The following is a 16,196-nucleotide window of genomic DNA, read 5'->3' as shown; positions in this document are numbered from 1 at the left end:
GTTGCTTAGACATACAGTAATCATGCACACAGATTTCTCAGTTGGGTTTCAAACATTTTTATAAAAGAGTAAAATTAGCTGCTGTACTATTTTGGGTTGTATTGGAGGAGCACAAACAGCTGTAACAACTATGAGCTATCATTTTCATTTTTTTTTCCTGCCCAGGGCACACAAACAGTGCTTTGTCACATCTATGTCCATAAGTAACACCAACAGGAAATAATTTCACAGATGAATTTGAGGCTATCATTCATTCTTGTTACATAAACTACTTACACCACCAAAACTTACGTGCAAAAACACACCTGGGTAACCTCCCTTTTCTCAGCTTCTTAATCCACCACCGCAAACCCTCAAAGACTATGCAAATAGAGAAATGCTACTTCCTTTGCCTCAGTTTAACACATATAATTAAACAGCATCTACCAGAAATCTCTGCATTTAACATACAGCTCAATATGCTACAGAAAGAAAACGTGTGAAAAGAAAAGAATTAATACTAATACATTATCTGATATTTTACCTTGCCTCATCAACATTAGCTGATGCTCATGTCTAGCTGCTTCCATTTCTGCCTCTAGTTTCTCTTTGGCTTCTCTAATGTTCCTGTCAACCTGTTCACGCTGTTGCTTTTCCATTTCTATCAAGAGCCTTCCAACGTATAGCATACTCAAACTCAAAACTGCCAGGCTGAGCAAAACGTGGAGGCTGTTCTCTTTCCCTAATAAAAATTTTGCAGTTAAAATGTACAGAAGGACACATTAAGATCAACAGCTGTAACAGCCAAACAATTTACAAACAATCATTTCAGATGTAGTAATCTGATGCAAAGTCAGATCTGTGTTGCAAACCAGTTTGTCAGAGTTTAATTCAGCTGTTAGTGTGGTAAGTAATCTGATCAGAGAAATCTACCCCGTAAGTATCTATTCAATTTAAATAATCAACATGAAAATGTTTAATTACCACGGTACAAAACATTTAGCTGTGACATTATATACTGGGTTCACCTTTCTAAAGTGATCAAGTCATACAAGAAATTAAATGCATATTGAAGCTTACTAAACAGTTCAGACTGTTAGTAAGAATACTTAAATATTTAAAGAAGCCAACATTTTATTCACATTCTAACACTAATGTTGTAAAGAACAATGATTTTTTTTTGTTACGTATTAGTCTACAGGTTTACTTGCTTACCAGAATAAGTTTTTTTAGTTTCAAGCAGCAAGATTTCTACATAGCAATCAAATTTGAATGTTAGAAGTCATATTTTCTAATGAGGTAAGGAAAACCCTCTTTCACCTCATGCTAAAGACTCTTTTGTTTAAAATTACATCCAAACCACAGAAGCTGCCAAGATTTACACCCCACTGACTCCACAAACAAGGTGCTGCTAATCTGAGGACAAAATTCTGTGGGTGTGTACACACGTCTACAGGATCAGACCACACCCCAAGCTCACAAAAGACTACCAGTGACCGGCAGTAAGTTCCAGCTGATTTCAGCAGACCAGGAATCCCTACTTCAGTAAAATCACAGAATGTTTAACCAACAAGACTCCATTTTACTATGATTAGGAAAACTAAAGAGGTTGCTTGTTAATCTTTTGACAAAAAACAATGTAGCATTACAATAGTTAAGTTGGAAGGAACTTAAAAGATCTTAAGGTTCAACAGCTGGGACCTGGGGGTGCTGCAGGGTGCAGTGTGCCCTGGCAGCCAGGAGGAAAACCAAGTTTTGAGGGGCATTAAACACAGTATAGACAGGTAGTTCCAAGGCACGATTCTCCTACTGTATTTAGCACTGGTGCAGCCCAGCCTTGAGTACCACATTTAGTTCTTGGCTGCACTATATAAAAAGGATGTAAAGGTACTCAAGTGCATTCAGAGACAGGCAACAAAGCTGGCAGAAGCACTGCAGGGTACATCCTATGGGAGGCAGAAGACATGGTTTATCTAGTTTAGAAAAAGGAGGGAAGAGCAGACAGAGGTACCAGGTTATTCTCTACAGTAACCAATGAACAATGGTACAAAGCCCCACCAGAAGTAGTTCAGACTGGATACAATGAAAACATTCTTTACCACGAGGTGGTTCACACCCAGTGACTGTTGGTGGCCAAGAGGTAGTTGGATAACACTGTAACTTTGATCAGCCTCAAGTGCTCAGGCAGCAGACTCAATGATCTTTGAAGGCCGCTTCCAACTGAACTACTCTAATGTTAGTTCTGAATACAGAAACAACACATCACTTTTCTGTATGAAAGAGTTAACTGACCTAACATCTGGCTTCCCCTGGACTGTACAAAATAAACATACAGCAACGTGCAATAACAATGTTAGCTTACTAAATACTTACTTAGTAACTTAATTCTATAAAGTTAAAAGTCAAACAGGACTCACTTGTGATACTGTTGTGTTTTTTGCATTAGCTTCTCTGGGAGCCCATCTTCATCATCAAATTGCTCCATTGGCTCCACAACAACAGGTCGAGGTGTTCTGGAAGAGAATTTCAATTGAAAAACTGAATAATGAAAGAAACAGTAAAATAAGCTGCTTTGGTATTCTGAAGCAGCACTCTGATTTTTCAAGGATAATTCTAGAATAACTTCTACATAACGTAGAGTGCATTCCTTGAGTTTGCAGCATTTGAAGTAATCAGAGTCAAGTATTAGCTAATGGTGGGTAAGAATAAAACCTTCAGTTGTATATAAGAAATACACCAGGTTGGGAGTATCTCAACAATACCTTAAAAAAATGTAAGAGCTACAAAGCTCTTATTGTCAAAATAGCCTTTTTGTTCCACTTTTTTTTTTAAAAAAAAAAAAAAAAAAAAAAAACATTGCAAATCATAGAAAAAAAACAAAAAACATTTATATTTTTAAGAAACATGGACAGCTAGAAAAACTCTTTGGGTATCAAGGCAGATTGGGGGGGGGGGGGGGGAAGGCAACAGCCTGGAATCACAGTGCACATATTTCTCTTAAAATTTCTCCTTTCTATTCAGAGAGTTTCTGATTTTGAAGTAAAACAAAAACTATCACAGCAGGAGATTCATGTTAATTACATTTGCTTAGGTGTCCAGTGTATTTCCTAACATGCAGTTGGAAGACAGATATCAAGTGCTTTTTTTTCACTAAGTCATGGTTAGATGATCACTTCCATCAAACAAAATTAGCCAGTAGCTACTAAAACAAGAATACCCTCCCTTGTATCCATGCTTTTCTTTCCCCTACCACGTCTCTCATGCCAAGAATAGCATGCTAGGATATGAGGATAGCTCAGGTAACATTACAGTATTCACTGAACTAGATTAGTTGCCTGGTTTGGCTCACCACGCCGCCACTCAAACACTAATGCCAAGAAAATCCACAACAAGAAGTAAAAACGAATTGCTGGTGCCTATCGATAATAGTAGAGACTTAAACTGAATTTACTACGTATCCACCAGGTCAGATAATCAGGATTCAGTTCAATCACATATAAGATTTATGGTATTATTATCAGCAAGAGAAGTTCCAAATGGTTTTTCCACCTGCCATTTCATCACAGCAACATATTTTCCTGCCTTATCCTCAACTGGACCTGGTGCTCTTATCACCCAGGTGAGCAAGCACCTTCACTTTCTAAAACAGCAAAAAATGAACGTAACAAAAGCAACCACATACTTTCCTTTTGTTTCAGTAAGCACAAATGGCTCTTGGAAGTTTCAGACAAGCTCTCAAGCTAAAAGCAGCCTGAATCAGAACTGCAACTTCCCAACACTGCAGTAGCAAGCCTCGATACTGTGAAATTGCAGCCTTATTTTCCCAAATTACAAGGGGTACAAGAGGAAAAAAAAAAAAAAAGAAACAAATACATTCCTGAACATTTACCATTTCACTCATCCTTTATGAAAACACCTGAAGCTGTCCCTGGCAATTGTACAAATAAGCACAGCAGCTAACAACTCTTGTCACCAGGTACAGAAATAAGAGATGGCAGAGAGAAGTGCTGGAATCCGCAGGCTTGTTTGACCTTGAAATTTTTCCAGAAATTTCTGCCATCAGCTTGAGGTGCAAAACCTGAGTTTACATTTAAAAAGAAAAACCTACAGCTGTGAAAGCTATAAATGCAGCTTGCTTGAAGAAAATAAACCTTGCAACGTTTTCCTGAGTTTAAAGCAATCTCCCCAAAGTCGCACACTTGTTCGCCAAGAATCTCCTATCATTACTGGGATGAGGAAGAGCGCAATGAGTGAAAATAAAGCCTCATTAAGAAAAGCCCTACTAAACAGACTGGAATCCAACTCAGTGGAAACTACTTGTAAGCAGAAGACTGGCTTAATTTTTTGTTCTCCAGAGTGGAGAATGTTGGGCATTCATGTAAAGCACCTTTCATTTCTGACCTCAAGGCTTAGAATCATAGAATTACCCAGGTTGGAAAGGACCTTGAAGATCAAGTCCAACCGCAGCCTAACCACAGTACCATATCTCTAAAAACCCTCCACTAAATCATACCCCTGAGCACCACATCCAAACGGCTCTTAAACACAACCAGGGATGGTGATTCAACCACCTCCCTGCTTCCATCATTTGAATATAAGAACTATGGAACGCTCTCAAATGCTGTTTCCTTTCACATGAGAAACGCGCACTCGATACAAACGCAAACAAAATCCCATGAACTTACGTTGTTAGCAGGAATGCACCATCACTGCATCTTTCTAGAGCTTTCCGTGCCGGAGGTTTTGCTGCAAACTCTACAAAACCTTTTCCTGTAGCTCTGCCGCGATCATCCACCACCACGACAGCTCTCTCCACAGGTCCAAACTGAGAGAACGCTTGTTCCAGCAGCTCATTAGAAACCACGGGTGAAAGATTCTTGACCGTTAGGGCAGCTCCGTGAGTAGCAAATCGAATTCGAAGTGGTCTGCTCTTCAAAATAGTACCATCAAGTTCTGCTTTTGCTATTTCGGCCAGTGTCCTAGATTCCTTTTCCAAGATACAAAACATTGTATGTTTTATTTGCAAAGACAACAAACGTGGCTTTTGTGCAGTCGTTCCTCCCCTCCAAACCCCAGAAAAGAAGCATTTTTTCTTTCTCTAACAGGAGCTCATTTCAATTAAGGTCATTTAGCATTTTTCCCCTCCAAAAGTTCCTATTCACTGACTGAAATAACACTCTCTTTTCATATATTACAATTAAGTCTGACAAAAGTTACTTGAATGCAATTTTTTCTTACACATTTAAGGGCATAATTAGGGATATGATTTAGCTGGGAAGTATTGGTAATGGTTGGACTGGATGATCTTCTAGGCCTTTTCCAACCTTGATAATTCTGTGATTCTGTGCATAACATTCTCATAATCAGATAGATCTGTACTGTGTCTGTACTGCACTGTAAAGGCTTTCAGCACAGTTGAGAATTTGACACCTTTCCGTATTTACCTATTCACACCATAATTAACATTACTTTCAGAGATAATACTACGGGATCGAAGGTGTCAGTGCTTCTGTTTACTTTCTGGGATTATTTTTTTTAATAGATGAAAATATACTCTGAAAATAACTTGTTTGTTGCCACCATTGGATGAACTCTCCATCTATGCCTAATTCTCACAATTCATCTAGAAATGATGAAATTACATTGATGCTGCTGGATTCATTCCCCTCATACTTATGGCTTTTCTGCACCCTCATCCACGAGACAAGTCCTGCTCAATAACCGCCTCCTTCTCATTTCAGAAATCCTCCACTAGTTTTATATCTGCGATCCCAAATATTCAAACAAATAATTCTTTAAAAGGCAGACATTATCTCCACGCCTCGACCAGCCACATCAATAGTTTAGAATCATAGAATTACCCAGGTTGGAAAAGACCTTGAAGATCATCAAGTCCAACCGCAGCCTAACCAGTACCCTAACTCTAAAAACCCTACACTAAATCATATCCCTGAGCACCACATCCAAACGGCTCTTAAACACAACCAGGGACGGCGATTCAACCACCTCCCTGGGGAGCCTATTCCAGTACCTAACTACCCTTTAAAAATATTACTTTTAATATTGTGCAAAAGGGACATTCAGATAGAAGCTGATCTCTGTAATCTAATGCATGCAAATATATTGCACTCCTTCCAGAACATTGTTAATTCCAGTTGGGAGTACTCTGTCACAATAAGAACAGATGGCAGAATGCCGCACGTATCTTTGATAAGCAAAAAGAAAAACAATCTTACTGAGCAAAAGATACAAAAAAAATCCCAGGTTGGGGCGGCACATGAAGCACTTTAAGGCTTTTCTCTGAACTCTGCAAATCAGAGCATCCTAAACGTGGCAGTCAGGGCAACTAATCCTGCACATCCAACTGAAAAACGGGAATGCAGCATAATGTGCCTTGAGGATCATTTCTCTTTTGAATGTTCGACTTGAAATAATAGCGCTCGAGTTGTACGAGCCCAAAAAACGCGACTTCATTCAATTGAGACAATTTAAGTTTCCAGTCTGGAACAAGTGTGAATGAGACGTTCTGAGCTTTCAATACGCATAAGCAACAGTATTTCAAAACGAATCCGTGCAATCTTTAAAATGAACCGCATGAGGAAATACTCATAATGAATTGCGGAGACAGAAATTTGCCTTGGCACAGAGAACCCTAAAGTACAATAAAACGCGCCCAGTTAATTAAGGATTATTTTTTTTAACGTATATTTAACGAACGGAGCAGATCGCGCAAGATCTCGCATCCGAGTTGAGGGAGCAGCACAACGGGGAGGGGAAGGACCAGAAACCCGCAGAGCCGCGAGGGGGGAAGGCCAAGGGATTATAGAGAGGGGCAGGGGAGGCGGAGGGACGGGGAGGGGGAGGGGGGTGCGCGGAGAGCAGCTGAGCAGCAGAGGACAAAAAGACAACGAACGCGAGGCAGCGGCTGCGCTTCCAGGCCGCCCCCCGGGGACACAACGGGGCAGGGCAGCGGCAGCACAGCCCCGAGCGAAGCTCACCAGGCGGATGAAGCCGAATCCTCGGTCCCGGTTGATGAACACCTCGCTGGGCTCCCCGTAGCGCTCGAAAAGGCGCTTGAAATCCTCCTCGGTGATGTCGGTGGGCAGATTGCCCACGAACAGGCGGCAGCGCTGCGTGTAGCTCTTCTCGCCGGGTTTGAGGAAGCTTTTGATGTCGATGGTGAACCCACCCTCCTGCTCCTCATCCCCACCCTCCTTGCCCGGCACCAGCGCCATGGCCGCCGCCTCGTTCTCCGTCTCCAGGCCCCGCAGCCCCTTCAGGCCGCCGCCGCCGCCCCCCACCATCCCCAGCGGCGCCGCCGGGGAGCTGTTCTCGATCCGCACTTGCTTCAGATTCCGATTCGCCGCCATGTTGGGCCCTCGCTCTCTTCTCCCTGCTTTTCTCGGGGGACGCGGAGCCGCGTTGTGCAGCCACCCCCTCCGCCCCGCAGCCAATTCAAAATGGCGCCTCGGCCGCCCTCGGCGACTCGTACCGTCCCCGCGCACGGTCCCGCCCACCGCCGGCCGCGCTCCCTCACCGGCCGCCGCGCCTGCGCACTGCGCTCCCCGCGGCTCCTCGCCGGGCGGGGGGAGCGGGCTGCGCACGCGCCGTGTGGCGCGGCACGGCGGGGCCGAGGAGGCGCCGTGGCCGCCCGCGTTGGGCCGATCTCCTTCGGGCGCCGTCGGTCCCGTTCGGCTCTGAGAGCCGGGCGAGCCCGCGTCAGACCGCGGGAGAGCGGCCTTCGCATCTTCGGAGCCCTGGGGCTCGGCCCAGCCGGGAGCTTCCCCGCCGCTTTCAGCCAGCGCGGCTCTCGGGCCTTACCCACCCGCCGCGAATCCGGCCGCGCTGTGCGGATCGATGCTCTGAGGCGCGGTCCGGTCGCGCGCGGTCCGTAGCGAGGCGGTGAAGCGCCGTGCCGGGCTGTGCGCTGAGCCGAGGGCGGCGGCCTGCGGGAACCGCGATCGGCGCCGAGGAGACTGCGGGGAACGGCGCGGAGAGAGGAAGAGCCGAGCTGTGCTGCGGCTCAGGAGGCAGAGGGAGGGCCCGCGGGCTGCAGGAACGCGCCCACTGTTGGGTGCGGGAGGCACGGCTGCGGGGGCAGGCCTTGATGCGCGGGATGCCGGCCCAGCAACGTCCTGCGCCGCAGCTGCCGCCGTGTGTGTGTGTGAGGGGGCGGCTTCATTTCACACAAAGCTCTGTGCTCCGCATGGGGCCACGGAGCGAGCTGATAAAAGAAGCTGTTCTTGCTTCCAGTTCCCATTGTACCCTGAGCAAGACCTCGGGAGAAAAAAAAACCAAACTATTTTTTATTTATACAATTAAAAAACAAACAATAACAACAACAACAACAAAAAAACAAAACACAACACATCTACAGAATCTTCAGAATCTTTCTTCCAGTAAATATTTACTTAGCTGTTCTTTTTCAAAGCTACTATAAGCAGGGTACTGAAGGAGTTAGTTCCACAACAGTCACAAACTCTTTGCTGAACAATTTCATAGAATCAGAATATCCTGTGATGGAAGGAGCTTGTAATGATCATCGAGTCCAATTCCTGGCTCAACTCAGCACCAGCCAAATATCAGACAGTGTGTCTGAGAGCATTATCCAGAGGGAGGTGGGATTGTTCAGCCTGGAGAAGAGGAAGCTTAGGGGAGACCTTATGACTCTCTAACTACCAGAAGGGAGGTTGCAGTGAGCTGGGGGTTGGCCTCTTGTGTGATAGGACTAGAGGGGATGGCCTCAAGTTGCACCAGGGGAGATTCAGGCTGGACATTAGGAAATACTTCTTTTCTGAAAGAGTGTCAGGCACTGGAATGGGCTGCCCAGGGAGGTGGTGGAGTAATGGAGTCACCAACCCTGGAGGTGTTCAAGAAACATTTAGATGTGTTGAGGGATGTGGTTTAGTGAGAGCTATTGGTGGTGGGTGGACAGTTGGACTGGATGATCTTGTCGGTCTTTTCCAACCTTGGTGATCCTATGAGCTCCAGTGGCTTGGGGCCGTGCCCTCTGTGCTGAGGAACTTCTTCCAGAGCCTAGCTACACTCTGGTGAAGAACCTTTTCCTGATATCCAGCCTGAACCTTTGCTGTCACAACTTCATGCTGTTTTTGTGGGTTCTATTGCTGGTCACAAGGGATCAGTGCCTGTCCCATTGCTCTCCATTGCAAGGAAACCACAGGCTGAAGTGAAGACTCCCTTCAGTCTCATCTAGACTGAACAAACCAAGGGGCTTCAGCTGCTCCCCTCTAGACCCTCCACCATCTTTGTAGTCCTCCTTTGGTACTCATAGTAGTTTTATGTCCTTTTCATACTGTGTCAGTCAAAACTGCACACAGAATTTGAAGTGAGGCTGCCCTGGTACAATGTAGATCAGGACAGTCACTTCCCTGAACCAGCTGGCAATGCTGTGCTTGATGCACCCTGCAGTACTGTCAGCCTTTCCAGCTGCCAGATCACACTGCTGATTCATGTTCATTTTTCTGTTGACCAATATCCCCAAGTCCTTTCCAGCAGGGCAGCTCTCCAGCATTTCATCCACCACTCTGTGTGCATAATCAGGGCTGCCCCTTCCTAGGTACAGAATCCAGCACTTGCTCTTCTTAAACTTCATGAGGCTGAAGACTGCCTGACCCTGTTATTTTTCTGTCTATCTCTGCAAACCTCTACACCTTTAGTGGAATCAACAATGTAGCGTCACCAGCAGATTTTATCAAAATACCTTCTAGTCCTACATCCAAGTCAATTATGGCAACATTAAAGAGAACTGGACCTAAAACTGAGCTCTAGGAAACCCTCTAGTGACTGGCCATCAGCCTGATGTAACCCCATTTGCTGTAACACTTTGAGTCTGATATGTTGGCCAATTACTCACCCATCACATTATGTCTTTATCTATATTCCAGACATTTTGTCCAGAAGCATACAGTGAGAAGCAGTTTGCTAAGTTTTACTGAAATCCAAAAAGATTACCCTTGGTCACCCAGATATGTGACCTTGTCATAAGAGATAATTAAGTAGCTAAACAGGACCTTCCCCTCATGAATCCTCGTTGGCTGTGATCAATAGCTGCAATGACTTTCAGATGTTTTTCAGTAACTCTCGGCATAATTTTCTCTGTCATTTTACCATGCACTGAAGTGAGACTGACAGGTTTATAATTAGCAGGGTCTATTTTTCTTGCCTTTCTTGAAAATCTGAACGTTTTCCATCTTCCAGTCAACTGGGACCTCTCCAGATTCGAAGGACTGTTGAAAAAATAATTGGGAGGGGTTTCATGGTGACATTGGCCAGCTCTCTGTGCACCCTGGGACAGATCTCATCAGCCCCAGTGGACCTATATGCATCCATTTCCATGTTTGATGGTAATACTCTAAATTCTTCTATTTTTTCTATTTGAGGTACAAGGAAGATCTCATTCCTTTCATGGAGCTTCCAAGCATGTCTTAAGAATATGGAAAAAATGTGATTACTCAGACAGAGAGAATCACTTCCTCAGCCTACCTGTTTCTGAAGCAGAGTCCTGGGTCTAGCACATGGAAATAAATATAGATTTAAAGCTCTGAAAATCAGGAAATAGTGACTGGAGAAGGGTGTCTACTGACTGCAAAGGCAGGAAGTTCAACAGTATAAGGACATGGAAGGTAAAAAGCAGCAGTGTGGCATCCAAAGAGGTATGTTTGTAGTATATTTAGCATTCAGTAATGAATGATGAGACAAAGAAAATGAACTACTCAGAGAAAACCAGTATATTAAAAAAAAAAAAAAAAAAAAAAAAAAAAAAAAGGAAAAAATGGTTTGTAAATGGTGTGGAAGATACATTAGAAGTGATGGATGATACAATTGAAAGCCCAGTAGACTGGAAAAGGGAGATACCATCAGTAATTTACTTGTTATTGCCAATTCTGTTTAATAAAGTTGCCATGATTTTCAGACAGTTTTATTAATTGTGTAAGAAGCTACAGTGACTGAAATACACAACCATTATTTCACTATCATAGAATCATAGATTCATAGAATGGCTTCGGTTGGAAGGGACCTAAAAGGTCATCTAGTTCCAACCCCTCTGCCATAGGCAGGGTTGCTCTTCACCTCGTCACAAAATCCTGGCCTTGAACACCTCCAGCGATGGGGCATCCATCCACAACTTCTTTAGGCAGCCTGTTCCACTGCCTCACCACTCCCTGAGCCAAGAATTTTCCTAACATCTGAACTAAGTCTCCCCTCTTTTGATTTAAATCATTTACCTCTTGTCCTATCACTATCAACCTCCATAGAACAACACTCTCCCTCCTGCTTATAAGCTCCTTTCAAGTACTGGAAAATCACAGTGAGTTCTCTCCAGAGCCTCCTCTTCTCCAAGCTAAACAATCCCAACTCCCTCAACCTTTCATCATAGGAGAGGTTCTCCAGCCCTTTGACCATCTTCTGGGCAGCCCCAGGCCTGGGCACGGAGCTCCAGATGGGCCTTACGAGTGCAGAGTAAAAGAGTAAAGTCTCCTTCCTCTCCCTGCTGCCATCTCTGTGTTGATGCAGCCCAGGACATCGTTGGCCTTCTGGGCTGCAAGTGTGTGCTGCTGGCTCATGTCCATTGTATACTCACTACAGTCCAACATTCTAGGATGATATACAGAAATAACCTAATTTCTGCTATATTTAATCACTTCTTCACCTTCCTTTACACTTTACAACTCAAGGATCATGCTTATTCATGAACAACCCCACAGTGCATTTGGCGCCCATCTGCCAGAATCTTTGTGGCAAGGTGTAACACCAGTTAGAAAAACAAAAAACATTTCAAAAGGCAACAGAATGCATCCCTTGTTACAACCACACAGAACAGTTTTTATGGCCCACTAGTTGTAACTTGTATAACATGTATAACTGCCAAACATTCCACCAACCCCCCATAAGTTTGGTATTGCATTTGATACTTTGTATGCAGATATGCTACAAGGAAGTCATGTCAGAAGAAGGAAGGAATTATAGTTAGGATCACGTAGCAATTTGCTTTCCCTCTAATTCTCCAGAGAGTTTTGTTGTGTGGGTTTTGTTTTGTTTTTTTAAGTCTAAATTTATTCAACTTAACATTTGAAAGGCCATAACAGAAATCTTCAATTGTGAACTAACAAAACTGCTTTGGGCATAGAATTTATTTTAACACCAGAAAAAGGCTGCAACATTTGCATTATGAATATATCCCACACTTCCATGTGGCACTAGACTCACTTTTCTGCAGTATGCATAGCTTTGATTTATGATCTAGCAAATGGTTCTGGTTTTTAGTTTTTAACATACAATATTCTATGTATCCACGGCTGTCCACAGCACAATCACTGTTCACTTGAGAACAGGATCATTTTAGTAGTGGAAAACAAATGTAGAATTGTGAAAATCACCAGTATTTATCGTTTTGCCCACTTAGTGTATGCTGAAGTGTTAACACTAACCAGAGTTTTGGTTGCATGTCCAAGATACACAGCATCCAGCTTTGTGCCATATGAGACAGTCACAGGCAACTGTTCTGGCTTTTCATTTATCACAGCATTAGTTCCCTACCAAATGCACGAGTCCTGCTGGAAAGCAGGGAGACACAAACACTAATCTGCAAATAAAGATCCCAAACTACATCTATTTATCTGTTTACCCTTGAAACAACTTCAGAGTGATTGACTGCTCAGATAATAGTGCCTCAGTGGTGACAGCTGTGTTACTGCTATAGTCAGCTTCTCATCAGAGGCAATTGCCCTGGAGCCGGTGGTAAATAGTAGTTACTGTTCAACACATTTATTACTTCCCAGGTTTCTTCTTTTTACTTCCTACAGTCTGCAATAAAGTGTGGTTTGGATCTGTATTTGTGAGTCAAGCTGCAGCAGATCATGACAGAATATACCTGGAAGCACTAGAGCTGAGAGAAGAACGTGATAGGAAGAGAGAAGCAAGGTGAACCGTGAAACTGTGCACTGAAAAAGTAGGAAATACTCCATCAGCAGTGTCTGATGGCCAGAAACTGTGAACCTATTCAGAAGGGTGGGGCAAAGGAATTGAGGAGCACCTCTTTCAGGTGTGTACAAGACCCAGCACAGGCAAGAGCTGCTGCTACTGTTCATCTCTTGCAATTAGACAGTGACTGTCTGCAATATTCCTCATGGCGATACCTGGACAAATTAAGCCTGGTGTAGGTTTTGGCCTAAATTGCTTAATTATTCTTACGAAGTTAAATTTCAAATATTACAAACACTAGCAATGCCAGCAGTGAAGGTATATGTGTGACAGTGTTGTGAAATAAGTGCCCAATGCAATCTGACAAAGTCACCAATGCTGTGGGATTATCTGACGAATGCCCGACTACCACTTGGAGTCAAGAGTGGTTACGAGACGATGTCATTGTATTGCCATCTGGCGACAAACAGTGGAATTATCAACGAGAACTTTAATGGATTACATCAAATTCAAATAAAGACAGAAAGCCTACAATGAAATTACCTCTCTGGTCCCAGATGGACGAGATGACTTGGATTTTCTATTTTAAAACCAGGTGGGTAGGTTTCCTTTCTCTCTTCTTCTCAATATTAGCATAATTCAACAAGATAAATTTACTGTGTTGATATGAAGAGAAAAATGTATGCACCACATTTATAAAATAATCTGCACCACATAACAGCCAGTAGCTACCTGCCAGCATACAGCATCCAGATATATTAATGAATGACAGTCCAGTATTTCAGAATTATCTGAGTGTGAGAAGTCAGTATTATTCCTTGAAACAACACTGGTCTCAGGAAAACAGGGACTGAAAAGATGTGTAAAGGTATTTGTGAAAGCATGCATCAGACTGACAAAATTTGTCAGACTTGACAGAATTTCCCTATTTTCCAAAGCCACTCACTATTTATAATCAGTGCATACAACACAATCATTTTTTTTTTATTCAGCTTATAGCCCTTACCTGTTCCCTAAAAGAATGACAGTTAACTACTAATAACAGTGAGAAGTTAAAGCCTTAGGAAGCGTTCCCCAAATACATTCAGCCTTAAACTTCTCTCTAAGCGATCACTGGGTGTGTTGTCAGCACATCAGAGATAAAGATTACTAACAGGCCCTGGGACCAGTCAATAGGAGCAGTTTGTAGGTGACAAAGAGGGCTGTGAATGCTGAAAGAAAACCACACCACACCCGTGCTTTATTCGGGTGGTTTTTATCCAAGGAACTTGAGGCAAACTCAAAGAGCTGCAATTTGCTGTAAGTCTGAGCACTTGACCTGACCAAAATCGCCTGCAGGCTCCTAAGGCCTTTCCCTTTGTACTTCCCACTGTGCAAATTTGCCTTCCTCTGGTCCCAACACCCTTCTCTTAAGTCCTCCTCAATCGTGACATGGGCAAAGGTTAAACAGTCTGACTCTTTAACCCTGATACCAGCTGCTCCAGATCTCCAAACTCCCTTCTATTCTTCATTCTGTGCTTTGCACAGTATGGAAAGCACCCAGCACCAGTCTGTCTGTGGTTATGAGCTCTGCAGAACAGCTGCCATCAGAATAATCACACACTATGGTGACAGAAACCTGCTGCAGTGATCTCTGCAGTGGAATAATTGCTTAAAATTGCCATTGGTACCACACTTAGAAATACTAATTCCATCACCCATTGGGTATTTTCTTCCTCAGTATTTTTGACACCATTTATGGTGCAGGAAGAATCTGTCATTGGGATCATGTAAGTAAAGGAAGGGAGCTGGGCTGAAGACAAGGATTATGCTACCAGCCACTGAGGATGAGCCTTGGAAGTGCAGCACAGACCTTGATGCAGAGCTAACAAGACTCTTTTGCTCCATGACATATTTAGATGAAGGGTGTAGAGAACTGTTGTCTCACCACTTCTGGAGCACAGCTTCACCACGTAGGAGAGGGCTGTGACATTGCACTGAGGCAGTGTGAGAAATAGACTTTGGTCCAAAACATGATTAGGAGTGTGAGTATCATGGCAAATGCATGAAGCAGCATAGCTGGAAATGGAGAAGGAAGGCTGGAGATGTTAGTAACATGTAATGCTCAAATAATAGTTAAGCAGAACTCATAGCTGGCAATTACATTGTTGATGTTGAACTAATGTAGTTCCAAGAATAGATTATCTCAGTTTGTTATTGTGAAAACTTATGGGGATAGTGTGCAATTATTTTCAGTGCCTTCTCTATTGCCCCAATGATTATGAGTAAGATTTCATTGCATTAGCAGGCAGAAACTACAATGGGCTTTGAAAGAGCTATCTGTGTTCTGTTTCTTTCATGAAAAGGATGGATTCCTGATCTGTACAGAATGCTGAACATAGAACCATAGAATGGTCTGGATTGAAAAGGTCCACAATGATCATCTAGTTTCACCCCTCTGCCATGGGCAGGGTCACCAACCACGGGACCAGGCTGCCCAAAGCCACATCCAGCCTGGCCTTGAATGCCTCCAGGGATGGGGCATCCACAACCAACCTGGGCGACCTGTTCCCGTGCATCACCACCCTCTGTGTGGTGATTCCTCCTAATGTCTGTGTGACTTACTCCTAATATCTAACCTAAACCTCCTCTTCTCAGTTTAAAACCATTCCCCCTTGTCCTATCACTGTCCACCCTTGTCCTGTCACTGTCCACCCTTGTAAACAGCCATTCCCCCTCCTGTTTATGCACTCCCTTCAAGTACTGGAAGGCCACAATGAGGTCTCGCCAGAACCTTCTCTTCTCCAAGCTAAACAAGCCCAGTTCCATCAACCTTTCTTAAGAGGAGAGGTGCTCCAGCCCTCTGATCATCTCAGTGGCCCTCCTCTGGACCTGCTCCAAGAGCTCTGCATCTTTCTTGCATTGGGGGCCCCAGCCCTGGATGCAGCACTGCAGATGGGGCCTCACAAGAGCTGAGTAGAGGGGGACAATCACCTCCCTCTCCCTGTTGGCCACTCCTCTTCTAATGCAGCCCAGAACACAGTTGGCCTTCAAGCTTGCAAGCACACACTGCTGGTTCATGTCCAGCTTCTCATCCACCAGAATCCCCAAGTCCTTTTCTGCAGGGCTGCTCTCAAGGAGTTCTTCCCCCAGTCTGTATAAACACCTGAGACTGCCCTGACCCAAGTGCAACACCTTATACTTGGCCTTGTTGAACCTCCTTAGGTTCACATGGACCCACTTCTCCAGCCTGTCCAGGTCCCTTTGGATGGCTTCCCTTCCCTCCAGTGTATTGA

At 44.0% G+C, this 16,196-nt stretch overlaps 1 protein-coding gene across 1 annotated transcript in view; it reads right to left on the bottom strand.

Annotated features, from left to right (window-relative positions):
* The window catches only part of PSPC1 (paraspeckle component 1), a 43,288-nt gene extending 35,822 nt beyond the window's left edge, over nt 1-7,466 (bottom strand). The window contains 5 exon segments of the mRNA XM_015852187.2: nt 524-641; nt 643-721; nt 2,397-2,492; nt 4,665-4,966; nt 6,978-7,466. Of these exon segments, the coding sequence (XP_015707673.1) occupies nt 524-641; nt 643-721; nt 2,397-2,492; nt 4,665-4,966; nt 6,978-7,349 (967 nt within the window). The 5' untranslated portion in view covers nt 7,350-7,466.
* Between the last annotated feature and the right edge of the window lie 8,730 nt (nt 7,467-16,196).

Source organism: Coturnix japonica, chromosome 1 (assembly GCF_001577835.2).
Source record: "Coturnix japonica isolate 7356 chromosome 1, Coturnix japonica 2.1, whole genome shotgun sequence".
Taxonomy (NCBI): domain Eukaryota; kingdom Metazoa; phylum Chordata; class Aves; order Galliformes; family Phasianidae; genus Coturnix; species Coturnix japonica.
Note: the sequence above shows the minus strand (reverse complement) of the source record. Positions and strands in the feature narration are given on the sequence as shown.